Below are 22,370 nucleotides of genomic sequence, written 5' to 3' on the forward strand. Positions count from 1 at the left end.
ATGTTCACTCTTCTGCTAGACAAGTGAACGACAAGTGAAGTAATTGTTTAAGTGTGTTGGTATTATGGTATCCACTTTGGATTATGTATTTGTATGCAAATTTATGATTCTGTTGCTATTATGTAATTCATTACTCACTCTATTATTTTAACTTGGTTGTTTGTATGTCTTTGAATCCCATTATCAGATCGAGTTTAGCTATCATCATTTAAATTTGCTTTGCTTTGGTTTTAATAGCCGCATTACATATCACTATCATCGTTAACTAGATGAAAAATCTTCATTTAACAATCGATTTTTATTTAAAGGCAACTTTAATTTTTTTTTACCTAATGCACTAAAATTATGAAATAGCAATGTACTAGCTTCCATAGGCATCAACTAGAATATATATAGTGACAAGCCTACCTAGCTTGTAGGTTGTATTGTATTGTGATCAAAGATTTATAGAGTAGCTAAAAACTAATTTATGGAAACTAATACTACGGAAAATAATATATACTCGTAGAAACTAAGCAGGACATCTAAAATAGTTAATCTAATAATCTTAGTTTCATCTATATTTCTTTAACTGTAGAATTGGACCTGTGATATAAGCGGTAGTTATGTTTTATAAGAAAAAAAAAAAATCAAACTAATTAAAACTCAAAATTTCAGTCAGCCAGTCAGGTCACTTGGCTGGGCGGAGACGTTATATTTGTTACAGTATTTGTTAGTAAGATATTGAAGTATTTACTATGTAAATAAAGTGTCACTTTTAATAGTGACTAGCATAATTCTCACCCAAGCAGGGTAGGAAACATGTCGTGTTAAATAACAAATCATTCGAAATAAGTACTTTATGGTTCATCGTTATATTTCATAACTCGGTCTTTGTTACTGTTTTAACCATTTTGTAAGTCAAACCGGATTAGTAACTACTTTATGCCTATTTATAACATTTATTTATATATTGTCCAATAATATAGATTTATGTAACTTATTTTCAATGTTTGTCTTGATAACAAAGAATATTTACGATTGGAATACTATGATTAAACCTAATCGATTTCCATCTATTTTATATATGTGTTCATTTTTATAGGTATATTGTGGTTCAAAACCAGCGCATCATAATTTGCATACAAGGTGTTTGATGAAACGCCATCAATATACTCACTCAGGTATGTTTCATGCTACTTGAGTGAAATGATACCATATTCAGGGGCTATTTTTAGTGTCATGTTCATATTATGATCTGACTAACTCTTGGAAGTATTACTATCGACCTTATTAACAGGAGTATAGTTTACCAAACACAGCTAAATTAGTACATTATATAGATAGTCAATGGCATTAGAGTTAACTTAAGAGTAAGACTATGATAGATTATTGTTAAAAAAAATACATTTTTGATTTTGTATGTAACAAGTGTTGTATATTAGAATGTTTGATTCATATACCATAAGTATTCAACTTGTCAAGTTATTATTGTTACATGCTGCCCTTCAAATTAAGGGTTACCCGGTTACCCCACAATTTGCTGCTCGCTGTTGGCACCAAATCAGCGTGAAAAAAAGTTAATTATGGTTTGTCTAGAAGGTCTGGGTAATGTTAATATTGCTGTAAAAATGGTTAAGGCATGTGATGCATAAATTATACTAATTCCACCTCAGTACTTAGTTGCCAATGTTTTGTATAATTATACACCGTCTACGGTTTTTTGAAACTATCAAATTGGTAGCCATTTAATATGGGAGTTTATTTTGGTTTTTACAGACCAATCACTGCTCCAACTTTAAATTTTGTAAGTCAATGCGTTACCATCGAATATGATGGTTTTACTTAAAATCCGTATCCGATTTAAGTATTTTCTCTGTTTCGAGGGATTTAGTTGAAGAAGACTTGGTCTCTTATTAGCAGTTGGATTTTATCTGCATATGAGTTATAATGATGACCTTTTATACAAGTACAAAAGGTATTATGGTTCAAAAACATTTATACCTCAACTTTCGACTTCAGTTCATCTCCTACAAAATGTTCGTCTTTTATTATTTCTCTTAATATTTATTATATATATATATATACACTGTATATACATGAGTTTAGATATGGAAGCTTAAATTCGATTTTGGGTTGAATTGCAATTGTCTTTTGCAGCTTGTAATGATCAGATATGAGGAAATTAGTAAAAAAGTACCATGTAAAAAGACCAAAATACCCCTCATGTGCAATGCACGTGAGGTACTTAGATTTTGGTGATACATATCAAACTTCAAGGATAGGCTGATTAAAGAAAAAGCACAAGTGTTAAAACTCAAATAAGACAAAAAATGACAAGGAGGATTTGTAATAGTCTCTCTTCTGTATAATCTTTGGTGTACTCCCTTCCAGTCTTTATCCACATTTGCTTATCTATTGTTAGAAAGAAATTATTAATTCAGGAAGACCTTAAAATGTGACTTACATACTTTTGAGGTGCACTAAATTACTCTTATAAGGACATGGTTTTGTATATGCTCAGTTTTAATGTACGATTTGCCTCGTTTTTTATAATTTGCAGATCATTAAGAAGCAACTAGTTATTTAGATGGATTCCAAAACTGTAGACATGGGTTCTGACCATGTCCTCAATATTATGAGCCAAGAGCAAGAATCTAACATTCTGGGCGCTCCTGGTCGCAGGACTATATCAGAAGTGGTGGGTTCGAGCAATGACCTTAATACCGTGACCCAGGACCCTGAAGCTACCGATGCGAATGCAAATACTTCCATAGAGTCAACAACAAGCAAAAGAAAGCCCTGTAGAAGTCTGATCAGTGGTGAGTTTTACCTACAATTAAAACTAAAAGTTTTCTATCTAAATCACAAGTATTTATGTGTATAAAAGTAAATTGTTCTAACTAATTATGTGCACTAAATGCATCAATGTCTCAGGTAAAAACTGCTAAAGCTAAGAGTTTTTTTTTAACTTCCCTAAAGCCAAGACTTTAGAACCAACAAATTTAAATCCCCAAACTTTTTATGCACCATATACGTGTAAATTTCTTTTTAGCCCAGTAAAAGCTTGAGATATGCCCTGATATGTAGCACTTGGTAGTTGGTACTTGAATTCAAATTAAATGAAGTGGTAATCTAACAAAAAGAATTTTTTTATTACGTGAAGAGAATAAAGAAGAGTATATGGAGATTTGTGTTCCATTGTATGAAGCAGCAATTACTGGTGATTGGGAAGCTGCAAAGGTCATCCTTGACAGACGTCCAGAGTTGGTACGGTTTGCTATCACTCCAAATGGTGACACAACACTTCATATTGCAGTAAGAGCTGAAGCTACTAAGCAGGGTGAATTTTTTATGGAAAATCTATTGAAAATGATGGAAATTGAGGACTTGGAAATTGGAAATGAAGTTGGCGACCCGGCTTATATGATTGCAGCTATAAAAGGAAAGGTTCATATGTTTGAGGTAATAGTGAATAAGCACAAAGACCTATTGAGCAAATTCCCTAAAAGCACGTTGGTAGCACTGGATATGAGTGCTGCAAATGGAAATCATGACATGACGTTGCATTTCTATAATGTTCTTGAGAAGACGCCCCTTTCGTTTTGGGGAGAGGAAAGATGGTGTATTTTTTTCTTAAATTGCATTCATGGTGATTTGTTTGGTACGGAATTTTTTCCATATACTCTTCAACATTTACTCCTATTTTTATTGATTCAAGAAATCAAAACTAGATATGAGTAGTATATTTTCAACATTAAACTTTATGTTTTGTCATAAGATATACTAGTTTCATTTCCTTTTGCTAATTCTTCTTTATTGTCACTTTATTTTCACTCGATCCCCCTAAATTACTGATTGTCAGATATTGCATTGCAAGTCTTGGAGGACCACCCGATTATTGGTACTAGTTTCAAGACTTGTTTTGATTCACTAGATGTTTTGGCTAGGAGGCCAGATACAATTAATAGAGCAGAAACTGATGTATATGTGATTTGGAGCATCGCCAATTCAAGTAAGCATAGCTACTAATCACATATGTGTATATGTATATTTGTGTGTGTCGTCTCTGTATATATATATATATATATCCTCATATACTCACACAAACATATATACGAATACCATATTATTCAAACTTGCACTATCTTTATCTGAACCTGCAATTTGGTAACTTAGTTACTCAGTATTCTTTTGTTTCTTGTCCTTTAGTTCTGCCTTTCTTTCATGTGAAGAAAAACTCTCCTGAAATGGAAAATCAAGCTTTGAAATTAGTACAGAGCCTTTTGAAATTGTTTCCCGTAAACAAGAGAGAAGTTCAAGAAATGGGTATGAATCCTCGTGTACTGTTGTTTACTGCTGCGGAAATGGGCAACACCAGATTTGTCATAGAGCTTCTTAGAATGTTTCCCACAACCATACACGAGAGAAAGGATGGTGGCATAAGTATATTTCACATTGCTGTTATGCGCCGTAACAAAGACATATACAATCTATTGTATGAAACGGGTTCACAAAATAGTCGAATAGCTAGGTGGTTTGATAATAAGCATAACAATATTCTTCATTTAGTCGCAATGACCTCAAACGATAAAACACAACATCAGACACCGTCTGGAGCATCTCTACTGATGCAACGAGAGTTATTGTGGTATAAGGTACGTATGCACCCCCAAACTTTAATCTGTCTTTTTAATGTTGCTAGAAAAGAGGAATTGATCATCCAAGTGCCCTAGACTTCTTAATTCTACCATATATAATAATAATAATAATAATAATAATAATAATAATAATAATAATAATAATGTGTATATCTAAATATATATAATATCGTTCCTAGTATTTTGTTCAAAAAGAGCATTAATAAACCAATCTGTTTTGTTGTTGCTTTGGAAGAACACAAATCAATTATATTTCAGAAATGAAACTCAATGCATTGGCAACATGGGCAACAATTGATGTCACGTCTTTGTCTTTCAGCTCGATTGTAACTGAAATCAAAAGTCGTAAAATTAGTTGGACGACTTGGATTTGTACCCCTTCTTTTTATTATAATTAGCTTGGAGACTTGGAGGACCTGTATCTTTCTGCTTAATTAATATTAAGTAAACATTCTTAACAAAGTTAACTATAATGCTTTACTGTTGACTATAATGCTAAATAAGTAAACATTCTTAACAAAGTTAACTATAATGCTTTACTGTTGACTACAAAAATTATTGTTGACTACAAATTTTGTCCTGTAGGAGGTAGAGAAGATAGTACCACCTGCGTACAGAAATGCAAGGAACGATGATGGTAAAACGCCCTATGAGTTATTCTCAGAGAATAACAAAGAGTTGGTTTCCAAAGGTTTGAAATGGACAAAAGATTGCATGGTGGTTGCCACCCTTATAATCACCGTAGCATTTGCAGTTGCTTTCACAGTTCCTGGTGGCTACAACCAAGAGACTGGGATTCCTATCTTCTATCATAAAGCTGGTTTCCTGGTTTTCATAATAGCAGATGCATTTTCCTTATTTACTTCATCAACTTCACTCCTAGTGTTCTTGTCTATCCTCACATCTCCTTATGGTCAACGTGATTTTTTGTGCGCAATGCCTGTAAAGCTGATGATAGGTCTAGTGTCGCTATTTATGTCTGTAGTTGCTATGATGGTCACCTTTGCTGCCAGCTTCTTTGTGATTTATAAAAACACATACAAATGGCTACCAATCCTTATCAGTATATCTGCAGCTACACCGGTCATCATATTTGCTGTATTACAATATCCTTTTGTGATGGATATGTATCGTTCCATTTTTGATTCTAGGTATCTGTTTAATACTGGGAGACGTGTACTTTACAACAAAAACAATAGGTTGTAAATGTTCATTCTTTAGCTAGACAAGTGAAGTTATTGTTAGTATCCACTTGGATTATGTATCTGTTTAATAAAGATCAATGCATATCTATGATTCGGTTGCTACAGGTGTAGTTTACCTATTCTTAGGTGTGTTCAATTCATTGCATGATCTACTATTTTACCTTGTTTGTATATCTTTGCATCTCTTTTTCAGAGTTCTCATCAGTAAAATCTGCTTTGCTTTGCTTTTATTAAGATAGCCAGCTGGTCACATATCACTGTCATCGTTAACTAGAAGAAAAATCCTCATTACGTATCAGATTGACTTAATTTAGAGGGAACCCGATGTGGACTCGATGGCACCTTTTATTTATACTTTAGCTATAGAGGGATTGCATGTGGCTATTGAAGATGTGAAAGAAGCAGACTATATTCGTGGTATCCAGGTTAGTATCATTTCTTTATCCCATTTGTTTTATCCAGACGACGTGTTATTCATGAGAGAATGGTCACAGGAAAATTTAACTAATGTAGGCTTTCTCTTGTGTTCATTCAGCATCAGGTTTGAGAATTGACTTTCAAAAGTCTAAAATTTTCGGCATTGGGGTTCAGGATGCTGATATTGAGCACTTTGTTTGCGTGGCCCGTTGTGGTAGAGAGGCATTTCCTTTTACTTATCTGGGTATTCCCATCTTGGAAACCAATTATCAACAAGTTCACCAAACGCTTATCTAAATGGAAGGCAAGCCTTCTTTCTATTGGAGGACTCTTTCTTCTTGTATGGTTGGTGCTTGGCTCTATAGGCATCTATTACATGTCTTTATTTCACATGCCTGTTAAGGTTAAAAAGAGGTTAGGATCCTTACATGGTAACTTCTTTTGGGGTCGTAATAAGGATGATAAGAAGTCATCAGATTAAGTGAAAGTGTCAAACATTGTTATTATGGCTAGTAAACATTGTGGAGAAACTAGAATAGGTTCTCTTGATGCTCTCAACTTATTGCTTAATTGGAGATGGTGATCTACAAATTAAATTATCCTGATTCTTTATGAGTTAAAGTCTTAGATAATGTTTACAAGCCTAGATCTGTTTGGTCTTGGTACCGCTCTTGGTAAATCTGGAATATGGTACAAATTGACGTATGAACTAAACCTGTCGAATACTATCCCTTTCCATGTGCTTTCCATTAAGACTAGTTATGGTAAAAGCTGCTTTTTGGATATGGTTTGGCCAAGTATCCTTGCAGGCTCTCGCTATCCACAGTTATATAGGGTGGTATCTTGGTTGTTTTCATACTGATTGGCGAAGTCCCGTTAGGGGGTTGCTGGAAAAGCAAATCGTTTGCCCTAATGGATGGGTCTAAGGACACCATTCCAGGAGATAAAGAAGACCAATGGCAATGGTCGATGGCAGCAATGGACGGGTTTTCACTTAAAGGGATTCGAATGATTATTGATGATAGCTATCTACATGATAATATTGTCGTTATTAGGTGGAATAAAAAATGTCCCTCGGAAGGGTTAAGATTCACATTTGGAGGGTGCTACTCGATTATTCCTACCAGGTGAAACCTCTCTAGAAAAGGAATTGATATCCAATCTTTGCTTTGTTCTTTGATATCCAATCTTTGCTTTGTGCTTTGTTCTATCATGTATTTCGACTGCCAACAATTGGTTTCAAAGTGGTTGGAGCTGCCTTCTCTTGCGCCTTCTACACTAGAAGATGTTTTTAAGCACATTTGATGGCATGCACATTATATTGGGCATTGACAGTACAGATTTTTACACCTTGTGGGCATTATAGACGTATCGAAACGAGCCCATGTTTTTTGCTGGGGCAACAGAGTAGAACAGCCCTTTTTGATTTCATTGTTTATCCATATTTCCGTTGTGGTAGTCAGAAAGACCACATTTCCAAAGCAGCCAAGCAGGCCACCACCATTTGACAATAAGGCGTATATTTCTATTGTTAAACTTAGTGACGTATATGAATCTAAATCGTTAAACTTAACTTGACAACGAAAACTTGGTGCGAGCCACCCGAGAAGCAAGCTATTACAGCAAGTGGCTGGAGCAGTATGGAGCCGAGGAGCAAGGCAATAGATAAAATAGAAGAAAGGGTCAGGCTCCCGGTGGAGCAGAGGATACGGTTAGGATAAAGAACTTGAAACACGGAGCCCAAGTTTTCGGAATTCAAATGGTGCGACATAATTTTGACATGTCCGCGCGATGCGGCAGTGGCGATGGCGATAGGAGTGTGGACGTGTGGTTATTAATGTAAAACTAATTGATGTAAAGGAAATAGTGTAGTTATTTTAAGGGTTGAGAGGTATATTGTAAATAATTTCATTAATCGTATTATAGGTTTATTAAGTGGAGATATTCAAATTAGTGAATAAAGGTGATGAGTAGTTTGGATAGATCAAGTTCTTATTTGAGAAAATGAGAGACGTTAAATGCTTTATGAGGTAATATAAATATAGATTAATAGATAGATAGATATAGATAAGCACATAACCGTCATTTCTCCTTTTTGCAACAACTCGAGGTTGAAAATCGATAGCTGGTTGGAGGGCACATTTCAAGGTAAACCATCATTTTTGATGACGAGTCATATGTCCGCACAATGCGGCGATGATGGCGGTAGAGGCGAGGGATGATGGCGGCGGTGGCGACGGTGGTTTCGAAAGCGGTGGCGGATGCGGTGACGGGTGGTAGGGGTGTCAATGATGGTGAATGTTAAAGTAATTGATGTTAAATGTGGTAATGTAGTTATTTTAACGGTTAGGGGTTTGTATTGTAAATTATTTCATTAAGGGTATTATAGGTATATTATGTAGAGATGTTTAAATTAGTGAATAAAGAAAATTGGTATTTTGGGTAATTCAAAGTTGTAGTTTGAGAAAGGAGAGGGGGTTGATGCTCTATACAGTAGAAAAGATAAAGATATAGATATAGATTGACGTGAACTTTATCGTCAAACTAAGGGGGTGTTTGGTATTGCGTTTACAAAACAATCTACTTTTTCAAAATATATTATGCGTTTTGAAAAAGCATGCTGGTACATGCTTCTCCAAACTGCGTTTTCATAGCTAATAATCACTTTTTCGTACAAACACTTTTTTAGATTATTTGCGTTTTATAAACGTAATAATCAGATAATCATTTTATAACACAATCCTAAACACCCTCTTAGTGACTTATATGAACTCCATCATTAAACTAATTAGATTATGAATAGGGGATCCTTGGATGTGAAGGGTTTTGGTTTTTTTATCTTAAAAAAAAAGCCCGAAAAACAATACCTTATGGAAGAAGCGATCAAAAAAATCCCCATCCCCTAATTATTGAAATTATCCAAATTATCTCATAACGTAAACTCATTAGATGTTAATAAGTGAGTCCGAAGTTGAGACGGGTTAAGAAATATATAAATGTCAATAGAAATGGTTTGGTTACCTTCTCATATTTTTATTTTTATTTTTTTGTCAAAAAAATAAAAAGAATTGGAGTTGGTAGTGCAATGACATGTTTTTCTGTGTATCGCATAAATTGCATAAAACCTATCGCATTTGCTATAAATTGGAGTAATACTACTACTTAGCACATTTCACGCCTATAGGCTTCTATTTCTTCTTTGCCGATTTGGCAATCAAACTCAAGTTTTGCCTTGATTGATACGACACAACATGTCAATTACACAACACATTGGGGTTGGTACAAAAACATTATTTCATCTTGTTCCTTGAGCAATTGACTGAACTCGCATGTTGAATAACCGATGAGAGACATAGTCGATCATCCCTTTCAATTCCTTTCCTTATCCTTAGAACATAAATAACCTAGCTATCATCATGTATATTGGACCCAAGAGGGGCTAATCCCTCCTCGAAAAAAATTTTCTTTTAAGTTTTTAAATTTTGTCTTTTTTTGTATATGTTGTATGTGAAATTTTTTAATTTTGTCCCCCTTACTTTTTTTTTCTTTCTAGTCCTGTCTTTGTTGAGAAAGACTCGGTTGTCAGGTGAATCAGGTCGGGCCATTTACAGGCAGGTCTAGTTCGAGTCTCGGGTTCAAATTTCATCCCTATTCTTGATGGTGATGAATTTAGATGATGAGAGATTGTTGTTAAAGGTACATCGTGAATTATAGGTGACAGTGAATTTTGTTTAAAAAAGTGAGTGATATATGTGTCTAAATGACATTGAAATCGGAGAGAAAAGTATGTAGCAAAATGACATTTTGCGAAGTTTTTTTCTATCAAGAAACTGAAATCTCAGCTAATATATAGTTTATAATACACTAGCTAATCAACTCGGGTTCAGCCCGGGCTGCATAATTAAAAAGTTAAAACCAAAAAATATATAGACTTATGTATGTAATTTAAGATAATTCGATGTATGTCTGATTCAACCATATTTGCTTCTTTGGCTTGCTGGGAGAGGACTTAGGAGAGTTCTTGCACATACCGCTCGTAATTCTTGGATCCCTGCTTGGTGGTATGCACATGGACATGTTTATTACATTTGTAAGTTGATGTTTAATAGGTTTGAATGCCTCTTTTCTATGTATTGTCCATTTTACACTAAAGTGTGTTATCTCTGCTATTCTTCTCTAATTGTAATGTAGTCAGACGATACTCCACCGACATGTATGGTTACTAAATATTTTGCACTCTCTATCTTTTGCCTCTTTTTGGTCGGAGATCCTTCTGAAAGTAGCCTCTCTACATTCGTGTCGGGGTAAGGCTGTCTACATTGACTCCCTCAAACCCGGCTTTTGCCGGATTGGAAACCCTTGTTGTTATTGTTGTTGTTTGTAATTTGTTGTCGATACATTATAATTTTTGATATGGAGATAGCAATATATTTGTAAAGATAAACATTAATATATAAAACCGATTTGGTGATAAAAAAGTAAAAATAACTACATAGATGAATGTTAGATATAGAATTAAAAATAAAGAGCTTGAATACAATCGATTATTTTTCATATTAATTTTTTAATAAATAATGTTAAAAAAATATGTAAAAAAATATAACATAGGACCTAATATTAAAAAAAAATAGTTTTTTGAAAATAAAGAAAAATCAATAATGACATCATAAATTTGTAGAAAATAGCTTAAGAGAAAATATTGGCATTCCACCTAGGAAAAAAATTCTAGAAATAATTTTGTTTTATATAGATAAGTATTTACTCTCTTCATAATATATCGATAAAATCATTTACAACATACATTTCTCCATCTTTATAAATTTTACACCAATTACTTTCATGAATAAATAATAACCAAATGGTTACTGGCACAAACGCCGATACCACTATCACCATCACTATCACCATTGCCCGCACCGTCACACTGCCGCATCATGCGGATGTTAGAATTAGGGGTGAGTACGGTTCGGTTTGGGTCGGTTTATGATTAAAACCGAAAACCAAACCGTTATATTCTTGTTTTTGAAAACTAAAACTATTGAGTTTTCAGTTTTTTCGGTTTCGGTCTGTTTTGGTTTGATTTTGGTAATTTTTTTAACTACTTGTAGTTTTGGCCAACTTGAACTTGAAAAATTTATAAGTTCATATCATATGATTACACCATAATTTCAACAAGTTTTCCAAACAATATTAGTAACAATAAGATTACAATTATGAAAACAAATCTATCAAAATAAGTTGTACAAACTTTAAATAATGATTTCAAACAAATTTTATATATAACCCGCGTTGTTTAATTATACAATTGTTAAACCAAATCATTATTGTTATGTATTTTCACCTAAAAGATATTATTTTATACACTTAAAAATGCAAATATATTAACATATATACCGAAAATTAGTAATAAAATGATATAAATATAAAATAAAGTATACAACATATATTTTTGGTTTTGTTCGGCTTTTGTGGTTCGATTTTTCATTAGAAACTAAAACCGAACCATAAATTTCAGCTTTTAGAAAAACTAATACCAAAAACCGTTGATTTTTTAGTTTTCGGTTTTTTCTGTTCGAACTTTTTAATTTTAATTTTCATGATTTTTTTGTTTTTCAGTTTGGTTTTTAGAATTAAAATAAACGTATACTTTTTGACATTTTTCTGAAATTCGGCGAATACGTGCTCCCCAAGTGCTTTGTCTAATACAAAATTCCCAATCCCACTCCCACCCCCTCAAATCCACCCTAAAAAACACACACACTCCCTTTCTCTCTCTCTTTTAAGCCGCCATTTTCCCCAAAACCCTAAAATAACCGCCATTATATCCAATTCCTTCTTCTTCTTCTTCTGCTACTCCTTCAATGGCGGACCCAGCTAATAATATACCTAACGACGACAACAACGATAACTCGGCTTTTTCTTCCAATCCAGCAGAGAAAACCGTTAGCAAAAAGTATATATATCTTCCCATTTTCCTTCATTTTTTTCATCTATATCTTTTTACTATTCATAAATTCTAGCAAATAATATATATATGTATGTATGTATGAATTTATATGTATATGTTTTTTTTGATTAAGTGCTCAGAAGAAAGAGCTGAAGAACCAAAAGAAGGAGGAAGAGAAACGCCTTAAGGAAAAGGAAAAGGAGAAAAAGGTATTTTTCCTCTTTTTTTTTTTATTAATTAAATAACTATTTTTGTTTATCTATATAATTATTTGTGTTTTTTGATATATTTATTCTATAATTAATTGTTCTTAGTTTATTTATTTATGATTATGATTTGTGAATTGTAATCTTGATAATTTGAAATCTAAATAATAAGTTAGTATTAATGCCTGTTGAAATTAAGTTGTTAGTAGTATGTTAATTTACTAATTGTTCACATTTTTTGGTTTGTGCGGATTGTTAAATACTTTTATTAGCTGGTCGACTAGTCAATGTAGCATTGTCGGATATCGGCATTTTAGTTTGTGGATTATTTGCTTGCTTTTTCGATAAGTTGTGTTTGTGGATTATTATGCATATAGTTATGGATTGTTCTTCGGGTTAGCACCTTCAATGGTGTTTTTTATTATTTCACAAAATGATCATTACAGTCATATGGACATTAAAAAATGCCCAACTTCATAGCTATTTATTTTTACAGTTCTTTTTATGATGTTGTCACGAACACTGTAGTCGGTTCTGTACTTTTGGACTATAGATTAGTAGTGTGTGTGTATTTGTGTAAGTTGGTTGCTAAGATTAATTTTAGCGGTTGCATGGTTTCTATTGCTATCTTTTTGCTTTATAACTACAAATGATCATGTAATTGATTTCAGATAGCAACTATAAGTCTATAACAACCTTAGTTTGCTTCATTAACATATTATGGACAACATAATTATTTATTTAGAGTTAAGAGTATTGTCATGACATTGAGCTTTCATTTCAGGCTGCCGAAAAGCCAAAATCAGCAGTCTCGAAGCAGGCTGCTGCAGATGACGAGGAGATGGACCCAACGGTATATTTTTACTTCATTATTAGTTGTCTATAGCATTCCTTTAGTCGATTTTTAACTAACTAGTTTTTTCTTTCAACAAAGGAGTGCTTTATAGTCCTTTTAGAATACATAAGCACCATTCTTTTTAGCTGAAAGTTTCTTATTTTGGTTATCATATATATCTCTTTCTGCGTGCAGCAATATCATGACAACAGGCTGAAAGCGCTTGAGGCTCAAAAGGCAGAAGGATTGAATCCTTACCCTCACAAATTCCATGTATCGATGTCTGTTCCTGAATACATACAGAAGTATGAATACTTGAATAAAGGGGAACATTTGGAGGATGTTGAAGTATCGTTGGCTGGTGAGCAGCATCTTAACAATATGATCTTTTAGATATTTTTTTATCATAATAATGGTGCTGATAATTACACTATTGCCAGGGCGACTGATGAGCAAACGATCTTCATCATCAAAGCTGTTTTTTTACGACTTGATTGGTTCTGGGGCTAAGGTGCAAGTTATGGCTGATGCAAGGTAACCTTAACCAGACGAATAAAGGGGAAGTGGTATTTGTATCAAACAACATGATAAATTTACATAGCTGTGCTTGTACAGCGTGTTATGAAATGTGTACACAGTGGTAAATCTGTCTAGTTGTGGTAATAATGAACCAGCCCCCCGCCCTCCACACACACACACACACACACACCATGATAAGTTCACTATAGCTGTGCATTAAATCTATCATTCGGGCTGAATCGATTTGATAACTCAAATTGGAGAAAATATTTAATTTCCACATTATTTAGTTCTACACTCTATCATTGTTGTGAACTGAAATATCTCCCTTTCTAATGGTTTGTTCTGTTCTTAGATAATGAAATGGGTTTAACAAACTAGACAGGCTATTGGTTTGAAATCTGAAATACTGAAGCTTTTTTGAGCATAATGCTGATGAATAGTAGCCGTTGACATGTTTTAACTCCACACCGTCCTTTAATTTTCTTTGACTTGTTCATTTTTCATAAGTTATAAACTGTAGAAAGATACTGGCTAAATCACACATGTTTTTCAGGACTTCCATTTTGGATGAAGTTGAATTTTCCAAGTACCATGCTGGTGTGAAGCGTGGAGATATTGTTGGCGTCGTCGGGTTTCCAGGTGTTTACCTTAACTCTAATTATTTCTTTCTCGAAGCTTTATCTTTTTTAATGCTTGATATTGAGTAGGAGATGAAATGTTGAGTTTTGGGTTGGTGGAGTTTTCAAATATACAATAGATGTATTTGCTTCTATTTAGTAGAATCTTTTATTATGACCTCACTTTTTGAAGGACCTTGTTGTGTGTTCGCAGTAGCATTAGTCAATTTGTTCCCATGAGTTTCCCGAGTGGTTTAGGTGAGCAGGGCTTGCAAAAATGAAGCATACTTATGTGGTTTAATCCTATCCTTGTTTTCTTTGCTCTAGTAGATCCATGATTTATCGTTTCCATTTTGGTTAGGGGCCAGTAGGTAGGAGAGACCTGGGTTGAGACCATCCTTCCTGTCAAATTGATCTAAGTGTTCAGTTTTGGAAGTTGATAATTTCATTGTTAGTATCACTGTCATGTCTTCCACTCCCATGAAGATAAATACCTGGGTTGAACATGTGAATGATGCTTATTAGTTTTGATATCAGTTCTGATATTTTATGTAGTTGATATCTAAGTATTATGTTATATAATGCAATTTTGTCTTGCGTTTGCATTCTGGCTCATTTTTTTTTTATGGCAGGAAAAAGCAAGAAAGGCGAGCTGAGTATTTTCCCAAAGTCATTCACAGCTTTATCACATTGTCTTCATATGATGCCTAGGCAAAAGAGTGCAGCTGCTGTTGAAAATCCTAATATAAAGGTGAAACTTAGTGTGTTGATTTGTTTGATGCTATTTGGTAGACCTGACAAATGAGCAACCTGGGTGAATGAATCGACTCAAAACATTTCCGTCTATAATGTATATTTGCTTGTAAGATAAGATTACAAAAGTTATGGTGTCTCAATAATAAAATGGATGATGTAGTCTATAAAGAAAGTTTGTCTAAGATCTGTCAGGTTATTAAAACACACTTTGGCAGATGTTTCTTTCCTCGTAGTCCATTTGGCTTGGTTTCCTTTAGGTTAGAGTAGTTAGAGAAGGCATTACCCATAGTATCTGGGCTGAATTGGTACCTCTGCTGTTTGGGTTCTTAAAGTGATTTGGAATTGCACTCTTAATTTACAGAAGTTGGATGCTTGGACTCCTGGAATTAGTAGAAATCCTGATGCTTATATATTGAAGGACCAGGTATATCATATTACTATTGTGGTCTTTTCATGCTGTCTCTTCTTTTGCACCTATTAACCAGATTAATGCAATTCTTTGGGGTAGGAAACTCGTTATCGCCAGCGTTATCTGGATTTGATGGTAAATTCTGAAGTTAGACATATATTCAAAACCCGAGCAAAGATCGTAGCTTATGTTAGACGTTTTCTCGACAATCTTGATTTTTTGGAGGTATGCCTTATCAGTATAGTTATCTATCATTTATTTCCATCACTTCAGCATCGGTTTGGTTTTTTTAAAATTTATTTTAGAGGTGGCTCTTTGATGAGGTCAACTGTCAAAAGTTAAGGCAAATGGTTACGGGATAGGCACAGGTTGAGCCAGCTGAAATATGTGCATAGTCCTTTATAGTTTAACTGTTTCCAATCTATAAATCATTTTTTTTCAAGGATAGATTGTTTTTGTATTGTGCATGTATCAAGTCACTTATGTGTACTTTTTAAATGGGTCAATACAATATTTGCAGGTTAACCAGGACTGGCCTGCATCTTCTTGTCTGTCTTGAAATGTCTTTTTTTCACCCAAAATTTTACCTTTGGCTGACACATCTAGCCACCTCTTTTTCTTTTTTTTTCCCCCTGAAGGCTAAATGCTTTCCCTTATAGGTTGAAACTCCTATGATGAACATGATTGCTGGCGGGGCAGCAGCGCGTCCATTTGTGACACATCACAATGATCTAAACATGCGACTGTTTATGCGAATTGCCCCTGAACTTTATCTGAAGGAGCTTGTTGTTGGTGGACTTGAGCGTGTATATGAGATTGGTAAACAGTTCAGGAATGAGGGAATAGATCTGACACACAATCCTGAATTCACAACCTGTGAATTCTATATGGCTTATGCAGATTATAATGATGTGATGGAGCTAACTGAACAAATGTTGAGTGGTAAGTGTTGAATTTTGGCCACACATATCCAATTCTTTACTTTGTGGCTTTATTTAGAGTTGCTCCATTGTTTGTCTCTAATATGTCAAATAGAAAATGTTGCAATGAAGAGGACATTGTCCAAATGTGTTGAAACTTCTTCAACGTATATTCAATGCATTTAATCTCACAAGTCTGTTTTGTAAGAGTTATCTTAAAGCTCAAGGATTGAACTATTACAGTCAGATTTGACGTAACAATGGTTATGACCAAATTAATAATTGACCAATATGTGTTTCGGGCGTGCCCAACTCAACCTGTCCATTTTTCCACTTCAAGTTTTATTTGAAACCATAATTGTACTACATGCGATGTTTGCTAACCACACTATGAACCAGGCATGGTCAAGGAGCTGACAGGTGGTTACAAGGTTAAATATCATGCCAATGGGTTAGATAATGACCCTATTGAAATCGACTTCACTCCCCCTTTCAGGTCATTTGCTTGCTCATTAATTATGATGTTTTTCTATCTTTTCACTTTTGACTGGAGAACTGAATTTGCTTAAAATGTTTTCAGACGGATTGATATGATTGACGGGTTGGAGGAGATAGCCAATCTTAGCATACCCAAAGACCTTGCGAGTGATGAAGCCAATAAATATCTTGCTGATGCATGCACGAAGTTTGATATCAAATGTCCTCCGCCTCAAACAACAGCAAGATTGTTGGACAAGGTAATGATTCTGTTTAAACAAATGATAATTGCAAAATTCTATGCTTATTGGCTCAGTTGATGTTGTATCTAGGAACTTTTCAGGCACTAAGGTTTTTTACATGCTTCTCTGTTGACTAGTGTGTTATAATACATAAGTCATTAGTATCGCCTCAGTGTGATTATGGTTGCTAATTCATGTTGACGTCATCCAAATTTATTACCTCGTTTTTTGTTACTAAAGTTTCAAATACAGCCAGTTAGCCTCTCAAGTGTTTCGTTCTTTTAATAAAGTTAGCTTCATGTTGAACTCATATATCCCAACACTGACATTGATTAATTTTTATGTGCAGCTTGTTGGACACTTTTTGGAGGAGCAATGTGTTAATCCTGCTTTTATTATAAACCACCCTGAGATAATGAGTCCACTGGCAAAATGGCATCGTTCCAAGCCAGGCTTAACTGAACGTTTTGAATTGTTTATCAACAAGCATGAGGTATGCAACTAATTTGGTTTCTTGTTTGATTCATTTGTCTTCCAGGCAGATCTTTTAATATCATCGTTACATTTTAATTTTCTCAGCTTGCCAATGCATACACTGAACTTAATGATCCAGTGGTACAGCGAGAACGCTTTGCCAATCAACTGAAGGTACTAAACTTACTTACCAGAGTGTACCAGTGTTGATATGTGAATAGTTATTTCTCATTATCCAATGACAAAATTTCAGGATCGACAATCAGGGGATGATGAAGCAATGGCTTTAGATGAGACTTTTATTAAGGCTCTTGAATATGGTTTACCACCAACTGGTGGGTGGGGTTTGGGTATTGATAGGCTTACAATGTTGCTTACGGATTCACAGAACATCAAGGTCTGTGCAAGTTTTTCTAATATTGTATTCTTCCATTCGTGAATGTTTATCTTTTCATTATGGGTCATTAAACTTGAACATTTTTGACCAAACAGGAAGTTCTACTTTTCCCGGCTATGAAACCACAGGATGAGCCTCCTGTCAAAGGTATACATTTCAGGAACACGTCACTTTCTTGTTCTTCTACTGGACACTTCACACGAATTAGTATTAGCTATAGGGGTGTCGGGCTTTGACCGATTACCTATGTGTGGCTTGATTGGGGTATGAATTATTTAAACAGGTCAAGTTAGAAAATAAATGCCAACAGAAGAAACAAGGATAACATGGATTTTACCGGAATCTGTTTTAATGAATTAAACTATCAGAAATCGTTTTCTTTAGTTGATGTAAACTATTACTATGATGATAGTTTGTATGTTGATCATAATTAACAAGTGATACATAAAAAGTCGACAAAGAACTGTTTGTGGGGCAATCTGTCTTGGCCATCTGTCCATCTTTTTATCTCTAAACTAACAAAGTTAATTATATGCAGCTGTAGAAGCTTTGAAAATCTGATATGATATCTTCAGTTTTGCGTTCACAAGGTGATCAGGGTCCAAGTTTTGCTCAATACGGTTCATGTTGGATATTGCTTTGCTTCGACAGTCTTGTGAGACTGTCAAAATCTGTGATCAATAGTTTAGTACTAAAAGTTGAAATGTTACTATCTGATGTGCTACAGCATATTTCCAAATTGAAATTACAATATTTTTTATTTGATACTGCAGCTGTTATGCAAAGAATGAAATTTCTAGGCCTGCTGAAGTACTTTTGTCATCTATTGAATTTAGTGTTTGTCGTTTGTCTCAACCCAAAGATTGGGGCATGATGCGAACCATTATCAGTAGTGATCGGTTCAATCCATGTTCGAATTAGAAGATCTCTATTGATATGATAATGAACAATATAGAATGAATGTGATATGTATCATTCATTCTCACTCGGCCTAATCTGAATGACCCAAACTCTTTACTGTAGTAGTGTAGTTTGAAAGAGCCCGAACTTTGGGTTTGGTATTAGTTCAAGTGTTCAACTAGTCAAGCTATTGAAAATAGTAATATAATAAATGGGTTTCTTTGACGAATTAAATACATTGAACTGCTTTGTGTTTTTTAATAGTTTCCTGCTCATACACGATACTTGTATTATGTTGATGGCTCTGCACATTGTGCTAGAAATAGAGCATAAACAATTTAAGTCTATATCAGCAAATTATAATATCCTTGTGGTTTGTTTGATCAATGCCTGCTTGTAGCGTGACCAATGTGGAATAGTTACAACTACAAGTAGACCGAAAAGAAGTGATTGAAACTGAAAATCAACTTTTTTTACTCTATATCAACAAGTCTACTCTGAGTGTCCTGATCAAGCCAATGTCAAAAGTTTAAATTTCATTGTTAATGTTATGATGAGTATTTAGATGTACACAGCCTGAGTATCCTGTTTTACTCTATATCAACACATCTACTCCAAGTGTTAAGAAAGGTATTGCACGGGTTTGTCATTTGACTTGCAAAATATGTAAGCTAGATCGGTATATTTTAGTTGGAAAAAGAGATTTCCTTGAACCTTTTCATGTACCCTTGAAATAGTAAAAATATGACGAAATTGATTAAAAAGGAAGAAGAGATTCTATATTTCCTATAAGGGAAAACTAAATTCATCAGGCGTGAAATTTGTAACACGAGACAACAAAATAACTACCTTGAAAATTTAGGTATTATATTTGAGTACTCTTTTGTCAAATTAACAACAAAAAATATACATTCTCACATGGTTTTTGTCATTCTATTAACTGAACGGCTGTAATAACAGGTATCTTTTCTCTTAGTTTTTGTGTCAACGCAACACGAACTGTCATTACGCCAGCTGCAGGGCCAGCGAGGCGGACTTTGACATTGTAGTCTTTGATTTCAACAAACTCAAGAATCCCGCCACCAGTGCCAACCAAGTATGGCCTAATCTCTGCAAGAAGCTGCAGTGCACAGATAACCTTAAAAGTCAACACACTGATGAGGTCGACATGGTCATTATAAATGTCATACTAAAATTTGATTAATTGTTCATATACCTTTTCAACATTTTCCTCATTCAATTCGAGACCAGTTTCTGTGTCAAGAATTTGCTCAACATCCATAATTTCAGGAATTTTGTCTCTAAGCCGAGTCTCAATTCCCATTTTTAGTGTCATTGTCGAACTTGGACATGACCCACAAGCTCCTTGAAGTTTCAATACGACGACAAGGCCATCTATCTCGTGTAAGGCAACGTTGCCACCATCAGCCATAAGTCCAGGTCGGACCTCATCCAATACTTTTTCCACATTCTCTTCGGTTAATGGAAGTACACATCTTGGTGAAATCACAACACCTTCAGTTCAAGTCAATAGATACAAAGGTCAAACATAATAATTTTCAAAAGTTGTTTTTATCTAGTATTCTTTATGAATTTGAGAAAAAGTTTGATACCCAAGATTAGGAATATGTTACACACCAGTAGATAGAATGGTGGTGTCGAATTTATGCAGAACATTTTTCACATTTTATCGGAAAGTCGAAAGATTTGACCTAAAAAGTCAACAGGCTCTTTTTTTGCAGAGAAAATGAAACCATATTTTTTTTACTGATTTCGAAGGCTTCTAATCTTTTTAGCTCACACTCGCATACGAACCTAATATGAAGCTTTAAATTTGTATAGCTTAAAATTAAAACTTTATAACCAAATGTCATTATAATAAGATCAGGTGGACAAAAAGGCACACAGTTCTCTCAATGGATAATAAAGTCACAGGCTAGACGCTTTGACCACATTCTGATTGCTATATATATGTACTATATCAACGTTACTTTTGTAAGAAAATACATTATTGTTCATTAATAAGCATTAAGCTACATATGTAACTATAGTTTTAGTCCACAAATCGTATGTGTTTTATATGTTTAACTCTGGTTTTGGATACATGGGCGTCAAGGTTAATGTAGCCCTGTCAGAGATTAACTCAGTCGTTAGAAAGGCTGGCTCATTTGATTAGGTTGCTGATTAAGTCTTGGCCATAAGGGTAATCCTAATTGAGAAGTAGTTTGGCCAAAACATGAGCCTCAAACAGTCTAAGCTGCAAATCACGCAATCTATTGTGGTTTCCCTTATTGAGTAGTGATGGGGAATAATAACTAATCAATCAGAAAATTTTAAACATATTTTCTAGAAAAGCGCTGACAAGATTACAAGAACTGGTGTATTGTAGGCGACTCACGACTGCTATTCATAGTGCTCTTAGTATAACAGTGTCTAAATTTACGCAGCTTTTGTTACCGTCTTACATAGATTATGTTAGATAATACTTGCAACTCTTTTTAGTATTTTAGAGTAATTACCATTGTATATTATACAGGTTAGGAGGTATGGAGTGCACGCCCGTATACAATAATGTGTCCCAGGGGCCGAGTGGGTCGTGTCCCCTTATGGGCTTGATCCTAGAGGCAGGGGACTAGGCATACGGTCTATTTTCTAACAGGCCGATACCTTCTTATAAAACAATGATGAAATTAAATTTATTTGCATACATTAAACCATTACAAATTAAACGTACCAGCTGCTGCATGGTTTCTTAATCTCCTTGCATCTAATCTAAGAAATTGCTTTATGTGTAATTCTCCACTCAAAAATGACTTCTTCTGTAATTCCACAAACACATACATACAATCACATATCCAAATTCAACAAAAATAAATAAATGAGTAAAATAAGGTCTAAACTCTAAATGATGTAACTTTAGTGTCTTTTGGAGAAAAAACTTGCTGTTCTAAAAAAAAAAAAAAGAAAAATGTGTACCTTTTTGGAGAAAAAAACATGAAAAGGAGGAGAATGTTTATCCTTATTATGATTATCTGATAAATGACAACAAATGGAAGATGTTGAACAACATGAAGAAGAAGATAATGTTGAATTTTTTATATATCTTGTTTGAGTTGCCATTGCACCCATTATATTTAATTAATCTTTTAAATAAACAACTGTAATTTATATAATTATTATATGATATGATGATATGATTCAAGGAGACTTTTGGGCATTTTGTAGGTTGATGAAAGAAATTATGTGGACAAAAGGCTTCAAATATTTTCTTTTTCTAGCAGGGACCAAGCAAGATAAGATATATCATTAATTCATTATTCCCCATTATTCATGAAATGACGTTTTTAGCCTTTGGTACTAAAAATTTTATTCAATTCTAGGTTTTCATAAGTTTTTTTTTTGAAAG

At 34.2% G+C, this 22,370-nt stretch overlaps 3 protein-coding genes across 3 annotated transcripts; 2 read left to right on the top strand and 1 right to left on the bottom strand.

Moving 5' to 3' along the window:
• The first annotated feature begins 2,399 nt into the window (after positions 1-2,399).
• Positions 2,400-5,912, top strand: LOC122602084. The gene is made up of 6 exons (XM_043774817.1): positions 2,400-2,457; positions 2,543-2,801; positions 3,146-3,643; positions 3,845-3,994; positions 4,192-4,637; positions 5,226-5,912. Exons 2-6 carry the CDS (start codon positions 2,570-2,572, stop codon positions 5,844-5,846), a joined length of 1,947 nt encoding a protein of 648 aa, XP_043630752.1. The 5' UTR covers positions 2,400-2,457; positions 2,543-2,569; the 3' UTR covers positions 5,847-5,912.
• A 6,114-nt stretch (positions 5,913-12,026) lies between these two features.
• On the top strand, positions 12,027-18,849 carry LOC122599495 (lysine--tRNA ligase). Its single transcript, XM_043772020.1, has 17 exons — positions 12,027-12,215; positions 12,343-12,418; positions 13,200-13,268; positions 13,446-13,611; positions 13,691-13,784; positions 14,326-14,411; positions 15,022-15,140; positions 15,507-15,569; positions 15,654-15,779; positions 16,214-16,496; positions 16,874-16,970; positions 17,055-17,211; positions 17,543-17,686; positions 17,773-17,841; positions 17,921-18,064; positions 18,160-18,211; positions 18,603-18,849. Exons 1-17 carry the CDS (start codon positions 12,124-12,126, stop codon positions 18,623-18,625), a joined length of 1,860 nt encoding a protein of 619 aa, XP_043627955.1. The 5' UTR covers positions 12,027-12,123; the 3' UTR covers positions 18,626-18,849.
• A 945-nt stretch (positions 18,850-19,794) lies between these two features.
• On the bottom strand, positions 19,795-22,126 carry LOC122600540 (nifU-like protein 3, chloroplastic). The gene is made up of 4 exons (XM_043773269.1): positions 21,941-22,126; positions 21,699-21,783; positions 20,181-20,479; positions 19,795-20,084 (listed from the first exon to the last, which is right to left on the bottom strand). The coding sequence occupies exons 1-4, from the start codon at positions 22,091-22,093 to the stop codon at positions 19,893-19,895; spliced, it is 729 nt and encodes a 242-aa protein (XP_043629204.1). The 5' UTR covers positions 22,094-22,126; the 3' UTR covers positions 19,795-19,892.
• Between the last annotated feature and the right edge of the window lie 244 nt (positions 22,127-22,370).

This window comes from Erigeron canadensis, chromosome 5 (assembly GCF_010389155.1).
Source record: "Erigeron canadensis isolate Cc75 chromosome 5, C_canadensis_v1, whole genome shotgun sequence".
In the NCBI taxonomy this organism is placed as follows: domain Eukaryota; kingdom Viridiplantae; phylum Streptophyta; class Magnoliopsida; order Asterales; family Asteraceae; genus Erigeron; species Erigeron canadensis.

Excerpts from the sequence above, each read along its gene's own strand:
- LOC122602084 (XM_043774817.1), top strand. The coding sequence starts at position 2,570 with ATGGATTCCAAAACTGTAGACATGGGTTCTGACCATGTCCTCAATATT. Across the intron at positions 2,802-3,145 it reads CTGTAGAAGTCTGATCAGTG|AGAATAAAGAAGAGTATATG; the intron begins GTGAGTTTTACC and ends TATTACGTGAAG. Across the intron at positions 4,638-5,225 it reads GAGAGTTATTGTGGTATAAG|GAGGTAGAGAAGATAGTACC; the intron begins GTACGTATGCAC and ends TTTGTCCTGTAG.
- LOC122599495 (XM_043772020.1), top strand. The coding sequence starts at position 12,124 with ATGGCGGACCCAGCTAATAATATACCTAACGACGACAACAACGATAAC. Across the intron at positions 12,419-13,199 it reads AAAAGGAAAAGGAGAAAAAG|GCTGCCGAAAAGCCAAAATC; the intron begins GTATTTTTCCTC and ends CTTTCATTTCAG. Across the intron at positions 18,065-18,159 it reads CGGATTCACAGAACATCAAG|GAAGTTCTACTTTTCCCGGC; the intron begins GTCTGTGCAAGT and ends TTGACCAAACAG.
- LOC122600540 (XM_043773269.1), bottom strand. The coding sequence starts at position 22,093 with ATGGGTGCAATGGCAACTCAAACAAGATATATAAAAAATTCAACATTA. Across the intron at positions 21,784-21,940 it reads ATGTTTTTTTCTCCAAAAAG|AAGAAGTCATTTTTGAGTGG; the intron begins GTACACATTTTT and ends GTGGAATTACAG. Across the intron at positions 20,480-21,698 it reads AAGAAACCATGCAGCAGCTG|GTGTTGTGATTTCACCAAGA; the intron begins GTACGTTTAATT and ends CTTGAACTGAAG.